This window comes from Hippocampus guttulatus, chromosome 5, assembly GCF_054856545.1.
Source record: "Hippocampus guttulatus isolate MCC_2025c chromosome 5, RoL_Hgut_1.0, whole genome shotgun sequence".
NCBI lineage: Eukaryota > Metazoa > Chordata > Actinopteri > Syngnathiformes > Syngnathidae > Hippocampus > Hippocampus guttulatus.
In genome coordinates this window covers 12,215,013-12,234,836 of record NC_141265.1, presented here as the reverse complement: position 1 = coordinate 12,234,836, position 19,824 = coordinate 12,215,013, and the positions used below count along the sequence as shown (strand labels likewise).

At 43.0% G+C, this 19,824-nt stretch overlaps 1 protein-coding gene across 3 annotated transcripts in view; it reads right to left on the bottom strand.

The window, feature by feature from the left end:
- Window positions 1-290: 290 nt before the first annotated feature.
- ccser1 (coiled-coil serine-rich protein 1) overlaps window positions 291-19,824 on the bottom strand; it is a 112,347-nt gene continuing 92,813 nt past the window's right edge. For 2 of the 3 annotated variants that reach the window (XM_086110855.1, XM_086110854.1), the window contains exon 11: window positions 291-4,823. In XM_086110855.1, the coding sequence (XP_085966981.1) occupies window positions 4,194-4,823 (630 nt within the window). In that variant the 3' untranslated portion in view covers window positions 291-4,193. The remainder of the gene's footprint in view (window positions 4,824-19,824) is intronic. The other variant, XM_086110856.1, reaches the window with a different exon arrangement.

Sequence of the window (19,824 nt, the reverse complement as noted above, 5' to 3'; positions counted from 1 at the left end):
GGTGTGAATGGACAGACAGTTGTTTACAGGTGTACGTGAAAGAAGAGTCGTATCAGGTGCACCCAAAGAAGTTTCCGGCTGCAGCGTGACGACATGGCGGCAGACAGGTCGGACGCAGTAAAATGAATCCCGCCGTCCAACTCGTCTGGACTGACGCTTCAAGGTTCTTCAAGTGAATCACATTTATTGATGGGCCGTCATAGCAAGTAACATGATGGAAAAATGACTCACCCCGCCCAAAACACAACGGCCCAAAAAACACAAAAAACAGCATGCGAGCATCAAAGTCAAACCAGTTCAAGTGTTTTATTTTTTAATTTTATTGATTTAATGGCTTTAAATATGAATGAAAACAGAGACAGTGAAGCAAAACTCCTGTGATAAAATATTGATGGTGCCAAAAACAAGCCCCAAAATACACCATAACTAATTCAACCTGATCATTCTGTTGGAAATCAGCGTTGTATTAAACAGACGTGTATGTATCATATATGTTTGGTCAAAGATATATCAATAAATGACCCCCAATTCAACCTCAACTGGAATGAAGCAGCTTATTTAAACATACAACAAAAGGTTTTGAAATATGCCTTTTTCACAATGCTTCTTTCCTTTATCATTGGAAAGCCATTTCAAAGGTTGAGAATGGCATGCTGGTCACACGCCTTTTTTTTTTTTGGGTGGAATGGCATTTGTGCTGCTCGACCCACAGCTCCTTCGTAGAAAAATAAATAAATAAATTAAAATTCCCTTAAAAATGACGCAGTGTGTGACCAGCAGGACAGACAGTCCCAACTCTATTGCTGAATTATGATTCTAAAGCATGTTTCCTTCCCTTTTAAGCAATAATCCGTTTGCAAGTAACATACGTTTGTGGCGTGAGGAGTTCAAGCTCCTCGTCCCACAGCAGTGTGCGACCCATCATCGCGTACTCATTTGTCAAGCTGCACCATTGTAAACGGGAATGTATTTTCCCTTTGAAATGGTGGCCCGTTTGTCACAAAAGGCTTTGGAGGACGCAAATGCCATCCCGCAACAGTGTGTGATTAGTATCGCACGCTAAATTGCGCTTGCTCAGTCCACAAAATGAAGGGTTTCACACAAACAGGGCATTGGCTCAAAAAGGAAGTCAACAGCCTTTACAACAACAATATTTACAGGAAAGAAGCACTGTGTGAAAATCGTCAAAAAACATTCCCAAACTTTTTAGCTTGATGTCTTTTTTTTTCCCCCCCCCCGTGAGGTTTTTTTAGGTCGCACTGAGCTAAAGTGCAAAGGCCTTCAGAAGTGCGCGTACGTACAAGCTATCACGATTATGATCTGGAACGATTGTTTTGTTTTGTTTTTTCAATGGCCACGTCTACTCTAACTGGCCTCTGGACGGGCAAGTTTGTTCACACCTTCTCGTAAGAATCATATGTACAGGTCGGGTCATTTACAATCCAAAAAGTGATTCCAGAACAAAAACAAAACATTTCATCAACAACATTTTAAAAAGCTAAAACGATATCTTAGTTTTGATTCCTTCATGATAGCATCATCGTAGTTATTCATGTCCTTTCCACTGCGTGATTGTTCTTCCTGTTTTCTATGGTGGTAAACATAAATAAGGCAATAATAAAAAATAAAAATAATATTCCCACCATTCGAAATATAGCTTTTTGAGTCTTCAATGAGATGGAATGGCAGTACCGTAGGTTGAAAGACAGCGGGTTGAGGTGAATGAAGTCAGAGAAGGACTTGAAGGGAAAGAAAAATGGCAGGGGGGGGGGGGGGGGGGTCGAGCCAATCGAGCCAAAATGGCGGTGTCGTGTGTAACCTTTTACTCTGACTCTTAATGTAAAAATGGATCCATACTAACGAGGTTTGAAGTTGGAGACAATACAATTGGGTGCCGCCTCTTTCAGAAACATGATTAGCGTTTGTTGTATTGGAAAAGCACAAAAACTGTCCAGTGTGTCCAGTCTCAACTCTGGTCATTTGTTCCAGTTTGGAAGCACTTTTCCCATACAACTAGAACCGTCCCCCGTCAAACTGTTGACATCATCAAACCTTCAACTCACTCAACATGGTTGTAATCTGACCAGAAAAATGGGTGCACATAAAAAAATAATAATAATTAATGGCTCAAACGTTTTTTGGCAGCAATTTTATGTTTCCACTTGAATTCAAAATCTACAAACTTTCTGGCATGCTTGAAGTCTCGGCTTGAATTTCAATTGAAGTCTCTCACACCAATGAAGTGATACATGGAAAGTTTTTTGACGGTTTTCAGTTTTGAAAGCTTTGATGTACAGTATGTTTAGCTTTCTGTCACTTTTTGACATTTTGGCAACAAAAGTCGTGGAATTTTAGATGGATCAACTTTTTTGCTGGTTAAAGACAGCCCCAAAACTGTGTAAATTACCCTTTTGGTTTCTATGAATATTTTTATATATTTTGGCCTCAAACGAAGAAACTACAACAACACGATTCTGGAATTATTTTGGAGCTTATAGATTTTAAACGCAGGCGTGGGGAATCCATCCATCCACTTTCTCTCATGCTTATTCTCATTCGGGTTGCAGGCAGTGGGGCCAAAGACGCGATTTACACTCTGGACTGATTGCCAGCATATCACAGGGTACTTAAGTGGATAGACAAACAATCACCATTCAATCAATGATTTAGGGTCTGAACATAACATGCGTGTTCTTTTGGCACGGGGGGTGGGGGGGGGGGGGGGGGGTAATATCGAGTCACGTGCAGCTTCCACACAGCAGGGATTTAAATCCAGAACCTCAAAACTGTGAGGTAGATCTGATAACCTCTATACCACCACGCTGCCCATTGATTAAAAATCAAGAGCAACATTACAAAAACAACAACAACAAAATCCTTCAATGTGCGAGTTTAGAATTTTCCCATATCATTTTTAAAATCTTGTTTCTACATGAGTGCTGCTGTAATAAATTATAAAGTGGACTTTTGCAAATGAGTATCTTGTGACGTATTCTTATGTCACTGCACAAACTACGTCGCGTGAGTTTGTAACCTCCACGCCTCATATGTTGGGTTTGCCGTCAACCAAGAATTCTCAGAATTGTCTGTTATCAGCGTTTGTATGTTCAAATTTAACAATTACATGGTGAGCTGGATTTAAAACAAAAAATAGTGCTCACCGGCCGTATGTTAAGTTCCCTTCTTGAAAAACTTAGCGGCAGACTTCACTAAGTCTTCTTAGTTAAGCTAACTTAGTACAGACTCCAGACGCTCACCTGTTAAGTGTCCCTTTAAACTTCAGCACCCCGCACACACTGGACAGAAGAAACAAATGGCGGAAGGAAGGATGGATGGAGGGAGGGAAGGAGGGCGTGCAGGAAATGATGCGTACATTTTGGCAACATGAGACAACGGCATCGGAGAGCATCCCTGCAAAACACGTGTGACAGTCAGTCCCCATTGCGTTCAGCAGCAACAAAAACACACAAAAAAAGCTTCAAATAAATTAGAGGATGAAAAGAAAAGAATTACATTCAAAAATAACAAACACCATTTCTCGGTTGAGGTTCATCCTGTTTCCTTTTAGCCATCCATGAGCATATCTGGATGTTTGTGTGTGTGCGCAGGTGTGTACTTTGTAGTGCATGCACGTGGGTGTAAGCACAACTAAACTGTTGGCATGACACCACGTGGGAGCTTCAACATTTGGTGTGTGTGTGTGTCTGAAAAAAAATTCAGGGAAGGTTCATGTAGGCCTGAAACCTGGCTGTGTTCAGGTGAATTTCACCAGTGTTTCTTGTTTTCTCTTGTGATTGCCTTTCTGCGTGTGTGTGTGTGTGTGTGTGTGTGTGTGTGTGTGTGCATGCGCGTGCGCGCAATGATGAACAACATGTCAGCAAAGGTTGATCCATGACTTTCGTGGAGAAAATTCCTGCTCTGTTTCTTTTTCAACTTCATGGGAGGAGTACTAGAAAGTGCCTTTTTGTGTGTGTGTGTGTGTGTGTTTGCGGGTCAATGTTTTTTATCGTCGCATTTTGTTTCTTTTTTACTTTGTGAGATGAGTAAAGAAATTGGTGTAATGTGTCGTGTGCGTGAACAAAAGTGAAGTCAGTGAAGATCCACCCACGAGAGTTGTGTGGAACATTCCGTTCAATTGGTGCACCGTTTCTTTTGCGACTTTGGAAAAGAGCAAACAAAATGTCCGCTCGCGATCAAGTGTCTCTCTGGGTGAGCGCCTGGAGGTCGGCGGTGTGCAGGGAGTGCTGGAGGAAGACGTTTTTACGAGAGTAGCTGTGCAGGGACAGCGGGCCCCGGGGCGGTTGCCCCAGGCGCCCCGTGAAGGGTGAGGAAGAAGAAGAGGAAGAGGAGGAGGTGGAGGTTGGGTTGGGAGGGGAGGGGAGGCCCGACAATGAGATGCTCCCTCTGCTGGCCAGGCTGTGGAGGCTGGAGGAGGAGGCGCCCACCGCCCGGGGGATGAGGCTGTGGTGGTGAAGCTCCCCTTTGCGGGACGTCAAGCTTCCTCCTAAGGACTCAGAAGACGATGAGACCCTTTCCGGCTGCCCGCCGGTCAAAGATGGCATTGCGTGGTGAGGGTGAGGCTGGGCAGCAGCGATTAAAGAACGGTGGACTGTATTCGCTGCGCCGGCCGGTGGGTGGGAGTGATTCTCCTCTCTGGCGGAACCAAGAAGTAGCAGGTGATGGGGGTCGTTAGCGAGGTCCCCTGCGAGTGGCGCAGGGGGCGGTGCACCCCCGGCCCGCACTGCCTTTCGTTCCTTTGGGGGCAGGCTGCTGCTGCTGCTGCTGCTGCCTGGTCCTGACGACCACCCTGGATGGCTGTTGGCCTGAGAGAAACGGCAAAAGAAAAGTGCTGTTACAAAAGAATGTTGCGTCATTATGTCAGATTTCCATCCAAGGTCTCCTGACAAAGATGGCAGCTCCAGTCCTGCTTGTCTCAACATCAAGGAGGCTCGTGATGACAAACAATTAGAACTGCTTGCAGTTAACTTGACAAATCAACCACATGCTGCTTCACCATGTCACAGATTCCCACACAAAGTCTCCTGACTACCACGGCAGCTGGTGTCCCACTTCCACCAAAAATAGAGCAACCTTGAGTTGGCCCACATGCAGAATCATACATGGTCTTAAGCCCCCCGCCCCCCCCGAAAAAAAAATCAACGTACAATTTTTATGTCTTCCTCTCGAGCGCGTGATGAGTGAAGGTGTTTCCACCGGGGTGGGATAAGCGAGCGACTCCGAAGAGAGGCGCTGCAATTAGAGCGAGAGGGAGCGCGCCGCTCGCGTGTTTGCTGTTGACTGTTAATTGGGTGACATTTTGAGAACCAGAAGCTCTGTGGGCTCCTGCAGCTTGTTCTAATTGTTTCTAAACCAAGCGGAACCCTGCTCACTAAAGAACACACACTTGCAGTCGCCCGCGCGCAGGCACACGTGAACTCGGCGAGACAAGCAGGCCACAAGGTTTGCACGAAGCCGCAAAGCGCCGCCATCAAAGGGGCTCCCTGGACGCGGCGGAGAGGATGGCAAATAAAGCTGGATGGCGGAAACAGAAGCCACCTGTTCTCCTTTCACACGCCACTGAGCGCCTCCCCCTGATGAAGCGCAGCTCTTCGCGGCCACCCTCACTCTCTCCTCCCTCGCACGCTGCTCTGCAAAAATTCCAACCTAATCGTGATTCAGGACAGTTTATGTGGCCAAATGCGTTTGAGATATGAGATCCATGATATAATATCAACAAACTCTTGTTACAGGCCAAATAACCCTTTTAATTTACCGGTACACAAAAAATTCAGATTAACATTTTTTACTGCAGTAATTTCAGTAAATTAAACCAAAGGAATTAGTCTGATGATGTCAGAGGAGATGAACCGTAAGATTAATGGGATCTGGAAAGTTGTTTTGGTTTTTTTTTTGCTTGAGGCTGAATCCCCATTTTTGCCTTATTTCATGAGTGGAGAGGTTAAAGGTCATCAGCTTTTAAATGGTTAAAAGCTCGCATGACGTCTTTACTTACGATTAGAAATGACTTTCCAGTGGTCATTCAACATTTCCATAAAGTTTGGGGCAATAAGGTTTGGGTTAGGGATATTTTCCAAATATCCTGGTTGCTGTCGCAAACTAATTTTTATTTTTTTTCTCCCTCAAAATGAGGGAATTCATGCTTGAAAGATTCAAATTGTGGTAACCTTGTCAATTTTTAAAGAATATGTAGAAACATGGACCATTTAGCCAGAACAAGTTACATTTAAGTCCAGATTCACACCTAAATCAGACTGGGTCACGTTAAACCAGTCATATTGTATATATACTGTATGCATATATAAGCACACTTTGATTCTGGCCTCTTTCATCTCAAACTGCTTTAAACAACAAAGCGTGTGAGGGAAAATTGCACGACTGTCCGTGTTTTATGTTGTGTTTTATGTTAACTGTTGTGAAAGCGCTCTATTAACCAGGATACATTGTATTGTATTGTATATTATACTGTGGCGCTTATGGAAATAATGGAGCCTTCCAGCGAGACGGAAACCGTTTCCTTCAAGTGACCGCGGACTACTCCCTTACTTGAGTGGCTCCCTCCATTTCTTTTGATGTCCATTACCTGCTACACGGTAAAAAAAAAACAAAGGCACTTTGGAGTGGTTATTGAGCGTCTGGTGCTTGCTAATGCGTCCTGATGAGCGGACGCACGCAGCAGGACTTCCCTCTGACTTATTTGTCTCGTTAAGACAAGTGCAGCTCAATCCTTCATGAGTGGGGGAGGCGGGTGGGGCATACTGAAACCCCACGAGGGAACTGTGACAGCGCCGCCGTGCTCCTGGTTTTTGCGGGATGGCTGACTGAGGGACTAAATCTGAACAAAGCAACTGTTCGAGTTCCAAGAGAAGTTTTTTTCTTTTATTTCCGAGTTCTACAAAGCATCGCAGCAAAAACCTAATGCATTGTCAAGACCTATAAACTAGCATGACTTTAGTATGCAACGTGATGTAAAGTGAGCCTGACTATTATTTTTTGGTTTCAATTTTTTCTGAAAATTCAACAAGACACAGCAACAACCAGCATTATCATGCGCCATCTTGACTACAGCCAAAAAGAATTGAGGCATTACGTGAGCATGTGATGTGGCAGGCCAACTTTTATTTGTATTCCTAGCATGCTTTGACTAAAGACAGATTTATAGAATGTTATGAGAAAAAAATTTGTGTTCCTAATCTCGAAAGTTAAAGTTGTGGTATCGCTGTGTGTGTGTGTGTGTGTGTGTGTGTGTGTGTGTGTGTGTGTGTGTGTGTGTGTGTGTGCATGTAATAGTCGGCGACAGATGGAGACAAAGCAAAAGGTCAAGTGCAATGAAAAGAGAGGCGTAAACAAATGGAGTCAAAGGATGGCGGGGACAGGAGAGGGATGACAGATTGGCAAGAACGTGATCAAAGACGTAGATAAAACGCGACGAGAGCAACAGACGGCGGGGGGGAACAGAACTGATTTACAAACTCAGGTGTCCTCTTCCACGTACGCGCCTCTCAAATATTGATGCCGTGTGAGTGTCCACAAGTAGGACTGGAATAAATCACAGTGATGTTTACTTAGGGTGCAAATGGACAAGGGCTCCTCAAGACTCTCAAGAACCTTCCATCACACACCACTTGTAATGACTTTCAAACACACACACACACACACACACACACACACACACACACACACACACACACACACACACACACACACACACACACAGTTTGCGGTATGCGACACACCGGGGGGAAACAGTGGAAGCACAACACCGGTGTCATCAATCACACACCAGGACTCAATACCCCATGGAGGCACAGAATCGTAATGAGGTCCAAAAAACGCATTGGACACCAAAAAGTTAAGAGTCCTCACGGAGATAAAAAGGGAAAAGTTGATTCGAAGACTATCTTTTTTTTTTTTTTTTTTTACATTTAACTGTTGCCTTCATGATAGAAGTTTTAATCAAACAACTTTTGATATACCGCAGTAGAAACACTCCAAACCCTTCTGATGATGATTTCAGTCATTGAGCGAGTCAACACAGATGAATCAATTGTTGTTTTTCCATTTGAATGAGATGAGAAAATCTCTCTGAATGTTCTGAACTTTCTGTTTCTAAGTGTTTAAAAATAATGCTGCAGTTGTTCTTCCTTGGTAGACAGCACTTGAGATGGTTACAGCTCCGACACGATGACTATTATTGATATTTCAACGGGTCCATGCTATCCTTCTTTGTTTCTCTTGTAATTTCTAAAATTGTATTTTAAAATTCTCTTGTCCTGCATTCCGGGCCCCCTTACTTGGGTTCCAACCACACTAACCCTGACAGTGCTCACAGAGTAAAGAAAAACAAAGAACATGGCCTGGAACAGTCGGTGAACGCCTGCAGACATTCAGGACATCTCCCACATCTATTTTCTCCCAAACAATCAAATAAGGGCTGAGAATGCAAGCGTGCCGGCTGTCTCAAGGCCAGAACACACACGCTCTTTCAACTCGCTGGTTTACCTCAGTAAACACCCCCGTTTGGAGCAGCCGGTGGCAACGTCCTCCCCGTTGCCATCCTGCTTTTCACATATCGCGGATAGCTCTTGTATTGTGTAATCGTTCCGTTTTTGGTCACTCCATTTCTCTCACGGCAGAAACGCGTACAAATACGAATTCGAGTTTAAGTTCTTCTGGTGCGGCATTAATTTGGACCACTGCCATAGCTGTGCGTTATTCGCCAATCTGTGTTATTGTCATGGTAAAGTCACTATTTGAGAAAAGTAATAGTAGCTAGCTGCAGACTGGTTAGCTGCTAGCTTGCCCCTCGTAACCCACCGCTTGGTGCTATTTGACAAAGACCAAGGCTGGATTGTTAGCTAGCTACAGCCAGCTAGCTACAGACTAGGTAGCTGCCCCCACACTTCACGGCACACGTAACACACACGTCACCTGTATTACATGAGCGGTTGATTCCATGTTAATATTACGAGTGGTCGTCAGTTTACAAGCACTGACATTATTTCAAAGCAACGGTGTGCGTAATTAGTTTGCGCAGTGGCGTGGAAAGGAACCAATTACCGCCAATGTTTTTCCTAGAAATGTTGACAGTAATTAGGATTTAACGAATGCAGTTGCATATGTTAGCGATAGACGACATTCATTCAGGTTGAGTTAAAACAAAAAGAACCCCCATCTTGAACCGCTAAGAATATTAAAGCTTTAATGTTGGCAACCGTCTGACTTCGGAACCGTCTGACTTGAACTCAATTTTGCCCAACATGCACTCTTAAATGCTCGAAGTGCTTGATATGTGCATTATTAATCTAATGAGTGAGTGTAAATGCTGTGAAGCGTGTGGGCGTTTGTCTTCTATGAAGATTCAAATGATGACATCATGAATTATAAGCACTTTGAGCGGACAGGTCCATGACACCAGTCTTGCTTTCTGTCTGTAGGCCTTGTGTGTTTTTTTCTTCTTTCCCCTCCCTTGACCTCTGTTCTTCACGCATCTCACACCTTCTCCACCACTGCCCTTCATTTTGACCTGCTTATTTTTTTTCCTTTCTTTTTCTTCTTCATGGTTGTGTAACGCTGTGCATAAGAATGCCGGCGGCTGCCAAGGCCGAGCAGACCCTGACAGCTGGAGGATTGATGGCAGACTGCTGCAGTCTGGAGACCAAGCACAAGGAAAGGCCACCATGAAGTTTCAGAAAATATGAAATGGAAAAATTTGGAGAACAGAACAGTGACCTCGTAGCGAACATGTCGGCAAGTTTTGGGCTCTAATTGCAAGTCGCGTGGGTTTGCCCCAGGTACTCTGACTTCCTCTCACATTTCAAGAATAATAATAAACATGTAAGTTAGGTTCACTGGAGACTCTAAATTATCCATTTGTGTGAATGTTTATTTGTCTATACAGATTGTTCCCTGCATTGGCTGGGCAAAGTCAGTTGGGACCTTCATAATTAGGGCTGGGCAATATATCATTAATGGATCGATATGTAGATAGGAACAATATCAGCCAACTACATAGACTTTTCAAAACTCACGCTGCAACCAACCACATACCTCCATTCAAGTTTGTCACTAAATGCCAGTTATGGCCAGCCAATGACAATTATCTACTTGGGTGCGGAAAATAAGCTAGCACCCGTAACGACAACAATAGCATTTTCTCGAGTGATCACGTTAGTCTGTTCAATCCCTTCGCTTCAAACATGGCCGGCAAGGTGATAAAAGCTGGATTCAGCACTGGCCTAGCAGAATATGAAGCGAATGACGTTTTTGGTTTTGCAATGTTGACATTGAACCAGTTGATCTCGGGAGACTGGATGCTTGAAACATAGATCTTGGGTCAATAAAGACTGAGCGCTCCTGATTTCGAAGGTGTGATGAAAGTTATTAACACCCGGAAGACACCAAGGAACTGTTTTCAATTGTGAAAAAAAAATGCATAATGGCTTCTTTAAGCTGTACTGCTAAAGCTTCAGTCCGATTAGAGCGTCTTCAGCCATTGCGTGTGAAGTATTTCACCCCAGGCTTCAGAATCGCCCGATGCAAAATTGAAGGAGTCGGGCCGTGCCAGAGTCACCCCGAGAGCAGGAAATCGTTAAGAGGCTTATCAGGAAGGAGTTATGGTGGGGGGGAGTTGGATGCACAAAACCCAACAGGTGCACGGGTGCAATGATGGCGAAAATAAAATCATTGACCACCAGCTTGGGCAAATGTTTCCTGGACATTGCCCAAAGAGAGTGGGATGATGGTGAGAAGAAACGCGAGCAAGTGGATGGTGAAGTACTTGTAGGAGGTGAGGAACGACAAGAGAATATGAAGGACAAAAAGTCAAAGCGGCAAAAAGAGAGAGGCTCCAAACGCTTCGAGAATACAACAAAAGCGGAAGGGCATGTCGGCTACATGGTCAGATGGAGGAGAACAAAGTGAGCAAGCTGAAAGTTACTGAAGATGAAAAAGAAAAATAATTAGCAAACCAGAGGATGAAGATAAAAGCAGGCCTCCAATAAATAGCCAACATCAAAATGCGCAAAGAAAGGCTCTGTTTAATCTTTCTTTTTCTTTTTGGGTCCTTTCAGAGTATAACAAGTGTTTTCAAGTAAATTACCCACTTGGCTCAAATCACAAAGAATAAAAATAAGACAAGACACCACCGATAATTCCGGAACGGGATGGTCCAGCTCTACATTGCCAAATCCACCGAGGAGGTATCGTTTGACTCAGGGATCGTCATAATAACCATCTAATCAACTGATTAGTTCCGCAGCCCCCCCCCCCCCCAATCTCTGTTCCAATGTTGTAAACGAGCTCCCCTGCACAGTATTAAGATAAGATAAGATAAGATAAACCTTTATGAGTCTCGCAATGGAGAAATTCCAGATTCACAGCAGCAAAGTTATGAAAGGAAGAAGTAGAACAACAAAATATAGGAGCTGCTGGAAAGGCAGCCACTCACGCACCGAACAGAGACGAGCTTCTGTTCGGTGGTCTTTAACAAAGACGAGCGTTCCGGTCGACCCTTGCAGCAGTCGTCCCACAACGTTGTGTGTCCGTGTTTGTGTTGCACGGAGCTACATAACTTATTGGTTCATTCATTGCTTTACTTTTTCACAAAAGTCCTCTCCATTTCATTTTAAACTTCACTTTAACTTGATCCCCCACTTGAATTTAATTTCACAAAGGGGTATAAACAAAAGGTCCCAAAAATCCGCAACAACCTGCCCCTACAGTTTTGTTGTTGTTGTTGTTTTTTTATAGAATGCCCATGAATGTACATCAGTATATATAATTACACTTTGCTAAGACTCCTTCCCAGCCCTGATAAATAGCATCAAAGAATGAACTCCCATGAGCGTGAACGAAATATATTGTGCTATAGGATTAAGTGCATGCTGTGGCATTTTTCTGTACTACTATTAGAAAGACGTTCTCGTGGAGAAATTGTCAGACGAGCACAGTATATGTGTGATTAAAACTGCAGCTGCTGTCACAAACACAAAACATTGAGCTGCCTGATGATTCAAAACAAGTCCGGGACACTTTTAGCTACCGGTACTTGGAATAGAAAGTGACATGCTGTATCCAATAATTGGAGGTACATTTTAGCTCTCGTAAGATCAAAGAGAGTCAGGACGAGATGATTGGATGTCTATGAACGATTATCCGGTGGTTTGGCATGGTAAGAGTCTCCTGAATCCTCTTGGAAAACTGTCATTGCCAACAACTATAAATGTTAACCTTTTCATGCACCAAAAATGATAACCTGTAACCTGATAACATGATGAGCTGTCCACTAAAGTGACCGCTGTCCCTGAAAGGGTTTAAACCGGTTCAATATTTACAATTGCACAACCTTATGTGAGGAGACTCACGATTGTAGGTGGAAGCGGAGATATCTTGATGTGTGTGGTGTCCTCGTTCGCCACACACGACACAAGCAGAAAGCAAATAGATGTTTTGGGGGGGGGTTTTCATCATCGTGTGGGATCTCGCATTTTAATACGCAATTCAGATGTTAAAACTTGGGATGCGTGTACCGCGCTTTACTCAAACGACAAGCTATATCTTAGACCGTTACTTGGCTATTGCCATGCAAACTCGTTAGCAAAATCCAAAAAGTGATTCACTAAAGAATGCAAAGAAGCCGCCCACACATCACAGATTTAATTATTAACGGCAAGAAACTTTTTGAATTTAAAAAAAAAACTCCTTGAGAGTTTGAGAACGTAAACACACATGCAGACATTCAGCCAATGAAAGAGAAGCCGCCATTGTGCTGTTATTGCTGCTCCTGGCAACAATCCAACAAAATTAGACCGTTTTTGGAGGGTTCCAAATGAGACTGGGCGAGGCAAATGAGTTTGCAAAAGTTATTTTGTTCTAATTACGTTTTAATGAACTATTTTTGTTCTGAATAATTGAATCCTTTCTCGTGGAGGAGCCACGGACATCATTAGCCTACATTCGACATGGGTATTGTCATAGTTTCTGTACCGCGGCCCATTTGTAGCCTCGTTTTTTTTTTTTTTGGCAGATACAGTAGGTCGGACAACCCTACAAGTTTGGCAGTATTTAAATCACACATCAGCAAGCAGCTTCCTTTCTAGGGGGGGGGGGGGGGGGGGGGGGGGGTTATCTTCACACTAGAGCCAAAACACAAACAAGTCAACGCTTGTAAATTCCTACACTCAATCGCTCAATCTTACCACTTCTATCCGGTCCGGATCATGAAAGCTTGCCATTGAATTGAGGTCAAATATGAGGTTTACATTGATTGGTAAAACAAAATCACCAATGTAGAGACGATTGAGTTTTGTAAAACGATATCGATCTCCTTGAATTTTCTGCTATCGGCTCATTTATTACAGCAAACAAAATGTCAACAAGCATTGACATTAGAGCTGTTTATGAATTATTCCATAGAGATCTCAAACATTGAGTGTGGGACGCACAATTCTTTCCGCGCATGAACATGATACAGCAAGCTAACCGAATACATTATGCTTGCAGTTCATTGTTAAATTACACATCACTTATTGAATAAAAGATATCTGCTTATCCACCGTCCTGAATTTGAATTATGTCGTGAACCAAAACTTGTTTACAACAGGTTTAAGAAACAATTCTAGCAACAAAATAAAGAAAAAAGAGACCAAAAAAAAAGCTGACAAAAAATCCAATAAAGATACAGCAAAACTTTGAACACAAGAAACTTTCATGTTTATATTGTGGCTGAATCTGCGACCGCGTCTCAGAGGAAGCCTCCACATCGGCAGGTCTTGTGCATCAAATATAATTTTGCAACTATACCTGGTGGGTGGCACAGCCTCTCTTGTGCGGCACCGATCATTAATATGCATGCCGGTTTATTCTTCCCCTTTTACTGTAGTGTCACTGCAAATTGTCTCGCGTCGACAGTACTTTGTCACGTATTGTTGTTGTTGTTTTGGGGCGCTAGCATCCTATGCACATGAAAGGGCACCTTTGGGGGAAAAAAGTTCAAAAAGAAGATTTGAGAGAATCTGTCACACTTTGGTCTGATTAACGAACATGGGATCTGCAGTGTGTGTGTGTGTGTGTGTGTGTGTGTGTGTGTGTGAATGTCAGCTGTCTTGATATGTCACCCGTGTATGATATAACATGCTCTTTACGGTGTTATGGAGATGAGGAAAAGGGGGTCTTGAGGCCCCACGAGTGTTAAAGCAATCACTGTTCCCCTTTCCTCAGACACTGTCATAGCGATGATTCTCGCACACACGATATCACAGGGCCATGTATCATCCGACGCCATGATTTCTGTCAGACCGTATGACCTACAAGCAAAGCAAAGGGTTAATGCACGCGATATGATATCATGGCATGTGTTGCATGCTGGGCAGAAAGGTCAGAAAATAGATGGCATTTATTATTTTCCTTAATAAAGCAAATTGTCATCGACATGTGATCATAATTATTATTATTTCACCATAATGATCAATCTGGAGCCTGATTAATTTGCAAGTGGTGATATTTCAAAGAGGTTTTAAAACAAAAGGACGGCTAAATTTTAACTGATTTTTTTAAAATCATGGTTTCTATGAGCAGTTATGAATGCAGTTCCAAATGATAATTACAATCTGATTTTAAGAATATTGATTGCGATAATTTTGCAGTAAAAGAATGTTATAACTCCATTTAAATCATCATTTTTTAGCACAGTTTTTGTTTTTCTAGAGTGGAATAAACTTGGGGGCGGCCCGGTAGTCCAGTGGTTAGCACGTCGGCTTCACAGTGCAGAGGTACCGGGTTCGATTCCAGCTCCGGCCTCCCTGTGTGGAGTTTGCATGTTCTCCCCGGGCCTGCGTGGGTTTTCTCCGGGTGCTCCGGTTTCCTCCCACATTCCAAAAACATGCATGTCAGGCTGATTGGACGCTCTAAATTGTCCCTAGGTGTGAGTGTGGGCGTGGATGGTTGTTCGTCTCTGTGTGCCCTGCGATTGGCTGGCAACTGATTCAGGGTGTCCCCCGCCTACTGCCCGGAGATGGCTGGGATAGGCTCCAGCACCCCCCGCGACCCTAGTGAGGATCAAGCGGTTCGGAAAATGGATGGATGGATGGAATAAACTTGGATTCAAATTAGCATAATTCTATACCATACATATATATGATATTGTAATTTCTCATTATCGTGAGAGCATGACAAGAAAGTCAAAATCAAAGTACCCGGCTTATGCGTGCCTTATAGTGCAGAAAATACGCCACCTCGTTTGCTCGTATTTACATGTTTTGACCAACTTCAATAAAGACAATATACTGTATTGAATTTGGTCAAAATGCTTTATGTCCCAATGGCGTATGATTCTTCAAAAAATCTGCAATGCTTTTTTGACAGAATACTTGTTGGCAAATCGATGAAAAGAATCCGTTCTAACACGTAACACACAGAGTGCATTTGAAAAGTCTGACCCGTTTTCGGCGTGCAACCAAACAACCGAAACACTTGTATGGAAGATTGCTAGATATTATCTGTAATAAACCCACTGCTACCCGTTTCCCGTCGTCCATTTTTTCAATGAACAATCCCCGGCTAATGTTTATGCATGCGAGTTCATGCTTCTTAATCGCGACCCTCTTGACACCATCCCAAGCATGATTATCCATGTTCAAAGTCGACATAGTAATCTTTCCATCTGGCTTTCATGTGCTTGAATTAAAGCAGAACAATAACGGCCCTGCAACATCTGAGAATCATTTGCATTACTTCAACACATTGAATCCCTTGACTTTCCGTCCGTTATACACAACTAACCTCATCAGGTTTGCTGGTGAGCTAGATTTGGGGTATTTACACAGATTTTTTGGAGGACTCTTTCTGCCCATTCCCTTCTTGTTCATACCACATTCAAGGTGATGATTCTCAACAGGCTTTAGTTCTCTAGCTCTGCCTTTTAGTAACCCAAACACTGTCTTTCAGAACCCAAAGTCAGGACACCAAAAAGTCTGGTGGGCTGATTACTTCTGACCATGAAAGTGCACCAAAAATCCGTGCTCGAGGGAAACGGACCAGTTTGGAGGAAATATTGTGTCATCCTATCAGGCATTTTTACCAAGAATCACTATAAAATATTTCTCCAATCTGTGCACTTGTTGGTGATTTTGAGGCGTGAATGGGGGTACACCCTGGACTGGTCACCAGTGAATTTCAGGGTATCTTCAGACAAACAACCATTCACTATCATATTCTCACCTATTGAAAATATAGAGTCGTCATTGACGCTAACGTGCATGTTTTTGGAATGTGTATGCGGCGTAAATGAAGAGAAACTACGCGGGGACGGGGAAAACATAACATGAACCCAGAACCTCATAGTTGCGAGACAGACTTGCTAACCACGCATTACTATGCTCATAGCATTAATTTGCAAATAGAAACATACCAAGGACATGATTTCCTTCCATCTGTTTTTTATTTTGTTTGTTCCAACATACAACTCCCATGGTCTCCTCCCTGAAAGAACTCAAACTAATTGCCTTTTTAATAGCTTGCCACATGCTTGATTGTGTTGGAGTGTGTGTCCCTGTGTGTATTTAGTGTTGTTTGTGCGATTGTATGGAGCAACGAGGAGGTGATTACTTGCTCAAAATGAGCGAACCTCGTTAGTATTTTGAGCCAACAAGTTTTGCTCCGAAAGCCTCATTGTCACATTGGCCAGATAAATTTAGCGGCTTGACAGGGGGCTAAATGGAAAATATTTTTGTAGTTGCAATTTTTGCTGGTGAAATGCAACTCTCGGGACTACGTGTGTGTGTGTATGAATGTGCGTTTGTGTGTGGGTGTGCTTGTGTGTGGAGTAGGCGTGCGTGTTAAGGTGAGGCTTGGGCCATCGTTTGGTACTTGTTATGACACATCAGGGTAAGACTATAAACCTCCACCCAATCAGAGTTGTCCAAAATGCTTAACCTGGACTTGGTTTAACGGTTAGCTTCGATTTTGCCTTAGGATATTTCTCACTGCTGCTTGTGAGAAAAGTCAGCTTCATGTCAGTCCATTGCAGAATAGAAGAGTTGAATCTCTAAAATTTCCAGAACATATATTTCCAATCCAAATAACAAATTCCTCTATGAAGTAATTCGCCTGGACTCTCAAGAGTCATTTTCAAGCCACGTCCACACGACACCTTCACGCAGAGGCATCCGGATCTCCCATGGGTGTGACAGCCCTGCTATTGCATCAGAACCAAAAGGTAAGCAAAGCTCCTTTTGCAAAGTTTTGTAAGCTCCAAGTGTGAGTCATAAGAATCTAAGATGTTTTTTCAAATCCTTCCCCAGTGTACTTCTTGATGTTTGATGTATTCCGCTTAAAACACGTCACAGACACCTTTTTAAGACACCTGTTGTAAATTGGGAAAATGTGCTAAATATCTACGTAAACGCACAGTTTAATGGTTAGTTTAACCGTGCTGTGAGTTTTTGCTGATCTTTACGGCAGAGTGAATGGAGAACATTTTAAAGGACAATTCCGGCAGACAAAAGTAGATGCTTGTTATTAACATGAACGGGACCGAGAAACGCTTGAAAAAATATCAAAAAAGTAGTGTAGAACAATGTGCAATCACACACACGCACACACTCAAAGCGACTATAAAAAGTTCTCATCCCCACTGGACTTTTCTGTGTTCTACTGTTTACCCCAGTGAAGCCCAGCAGATGTAATTAAGCATGTCTTGATACCAGAAAGCAAAAGACGACTTTTTGAGAGACAAATTGTTCTAAAGTGTGAGCAAATATAAAGGCCACGTGTGATCTCTTCATCCATCAAGCAGTCACATGTCCATTTCACTGAGGATCTTTGGGAATAAAATAATCTATCAATGAATTCTAATCAGATCGTACAAGTGTGAGTGTCAACCGGCAGATCAAACATCTCAACCACGCACCGCTCTCCATCCATCATCGCGACGTCCCTCCTGCTCGCTAATTAATTTGCCTACCTTCCTTTGCTCTCACTCCATCCATCACCCCAGCTGGCCTGGTCAGGTCATTACCCACGGTGCTGATGGTTTTGTTTCTCTAATTAGCCCAATTATGGCTGTCAGTTATAGCCTGCTTCCCCCCCACACCCACACCCCCTGCGGGGACTTCGCCATCCTAAACATGGCTCGGTGTGACCTTGGCCCACGACTGTTCCCCCCACAGTGTGATACTTGACTTGCATTGCATTTGTCTTTATTTCGAATCACTTTGTGTTCATCATCGCTTAGTGCTGGGCTGTTAAGCAGTTCACAGGTGGCAAAGGTTAGTGCAACATACTGTAGTTGTGAAAGAGGTTATACAGGGCTGTCCCCAGTTACAGCAGTCCTGACATACGCAATTCCGCGACAATGAATTATTATGTGACACATCAACGAATGCTCAGTGACAACTATAGTTAGACTGCTTTTTGCTTATGAACTGTGTTTTCCAACAAATATTTACTGGAATTATGATTTCACTACCACTTCAGTGTAGATTAGTGATTGAATGCAACTGGATGTGCAAATAGGAGTTTTGTCAATAAGTATCAGCATAAAATGATCAGATCTGGGGGAAACCCTCACAAAGTTCTGACCAAAAATAAATAAATAAATCTGGTCGAAAAATGACATATTATATATATATATAAACGGCTGGCAAAAACAAAAATCTGACAAAAATATGGCAATAAAAAGAAGTCTGAAATGTTACGAACCAACACAAAAGTTTTCGTGTTAAGATTTCCGTATCGTTTTTTTTTTTTTGTTTTCTTTTTACTTTCTCAGAGAGTAGTGCATAGTAGTGCACGCTTCTTCATGTTTTGCTTCAGACTAGTACGGAAGCGCTTTAAAAAGTCGAGGACGGACGGGGACTGAGGACAATTACGATATGAATTGGGATGGGAGGGTACCCGGATCGCGGACGGAGGACGGACCGGCAAAATACGGTAAAGCGTCCATCTCTATTTTTGACCGGCGATTGGCCAAATGCCGGAAATACCAATGAGCCGCACTGATTGGTTGCAGAAATGAAGATGAAGTGAATATAATTCGCCCTCACATCCAACCCCCAGAAACTGACTCCTCTATAAATATGCATTCGATCTTCATGTATTTTTTTTCCCATTTCTCCTTTTTTTCCCCTCCAGTTTGAACCCCAGCGCCTGCCTACTTTCCGTCTCCCTCGCAGGCATCTTCCTGCTTTAATGAAACAGATGTCCCTTCATTAATAAAGACCAGGTCTAGCACAGTAATGAAGAAACAAGCAGGCAAGCGCACACAAATGAGCGGGGCAGAGCTGAGGGAGATTGCTTCTGACAAGCACGGATTGTTTGTGATGCGACCAACCACAACACTCTCCAGCAAAGCCCAGCCGGCTTAGATGACTGCATTAGGGGACGCAATGGGATATTTGTATTTGTGGACTGGGTGACAGCTGAAATAATAATATAATATCGATGTCTGTGTTAAATAGGAATATGTCTCACCTTGAGAGAGAGATGATTGCCTAAATGTGGTAAGAACAAAGACCTTATGCAGGGTACAGATAAAAATAAGCGCCTATAATTTGACCGTGCTCCGTCTCTTCTGATCAAAGTCAGCAAATGCCTGATGGTCAGATGTTTTTGAAAAATTATCCTGTGGAGCCGGGTGTGATATGGGTGATATACACTGTATATATATTTTTAAATCTGTATGTGGATACTGTACCAGGGGGTCACCAACCTTTTCGAAACAGTGAGCTGCGACACTGATCATTTTAATGACTTCTCACAATTATTAGGAAGTATAAACATCAGATCTAACAGTTAATTTCTACATAT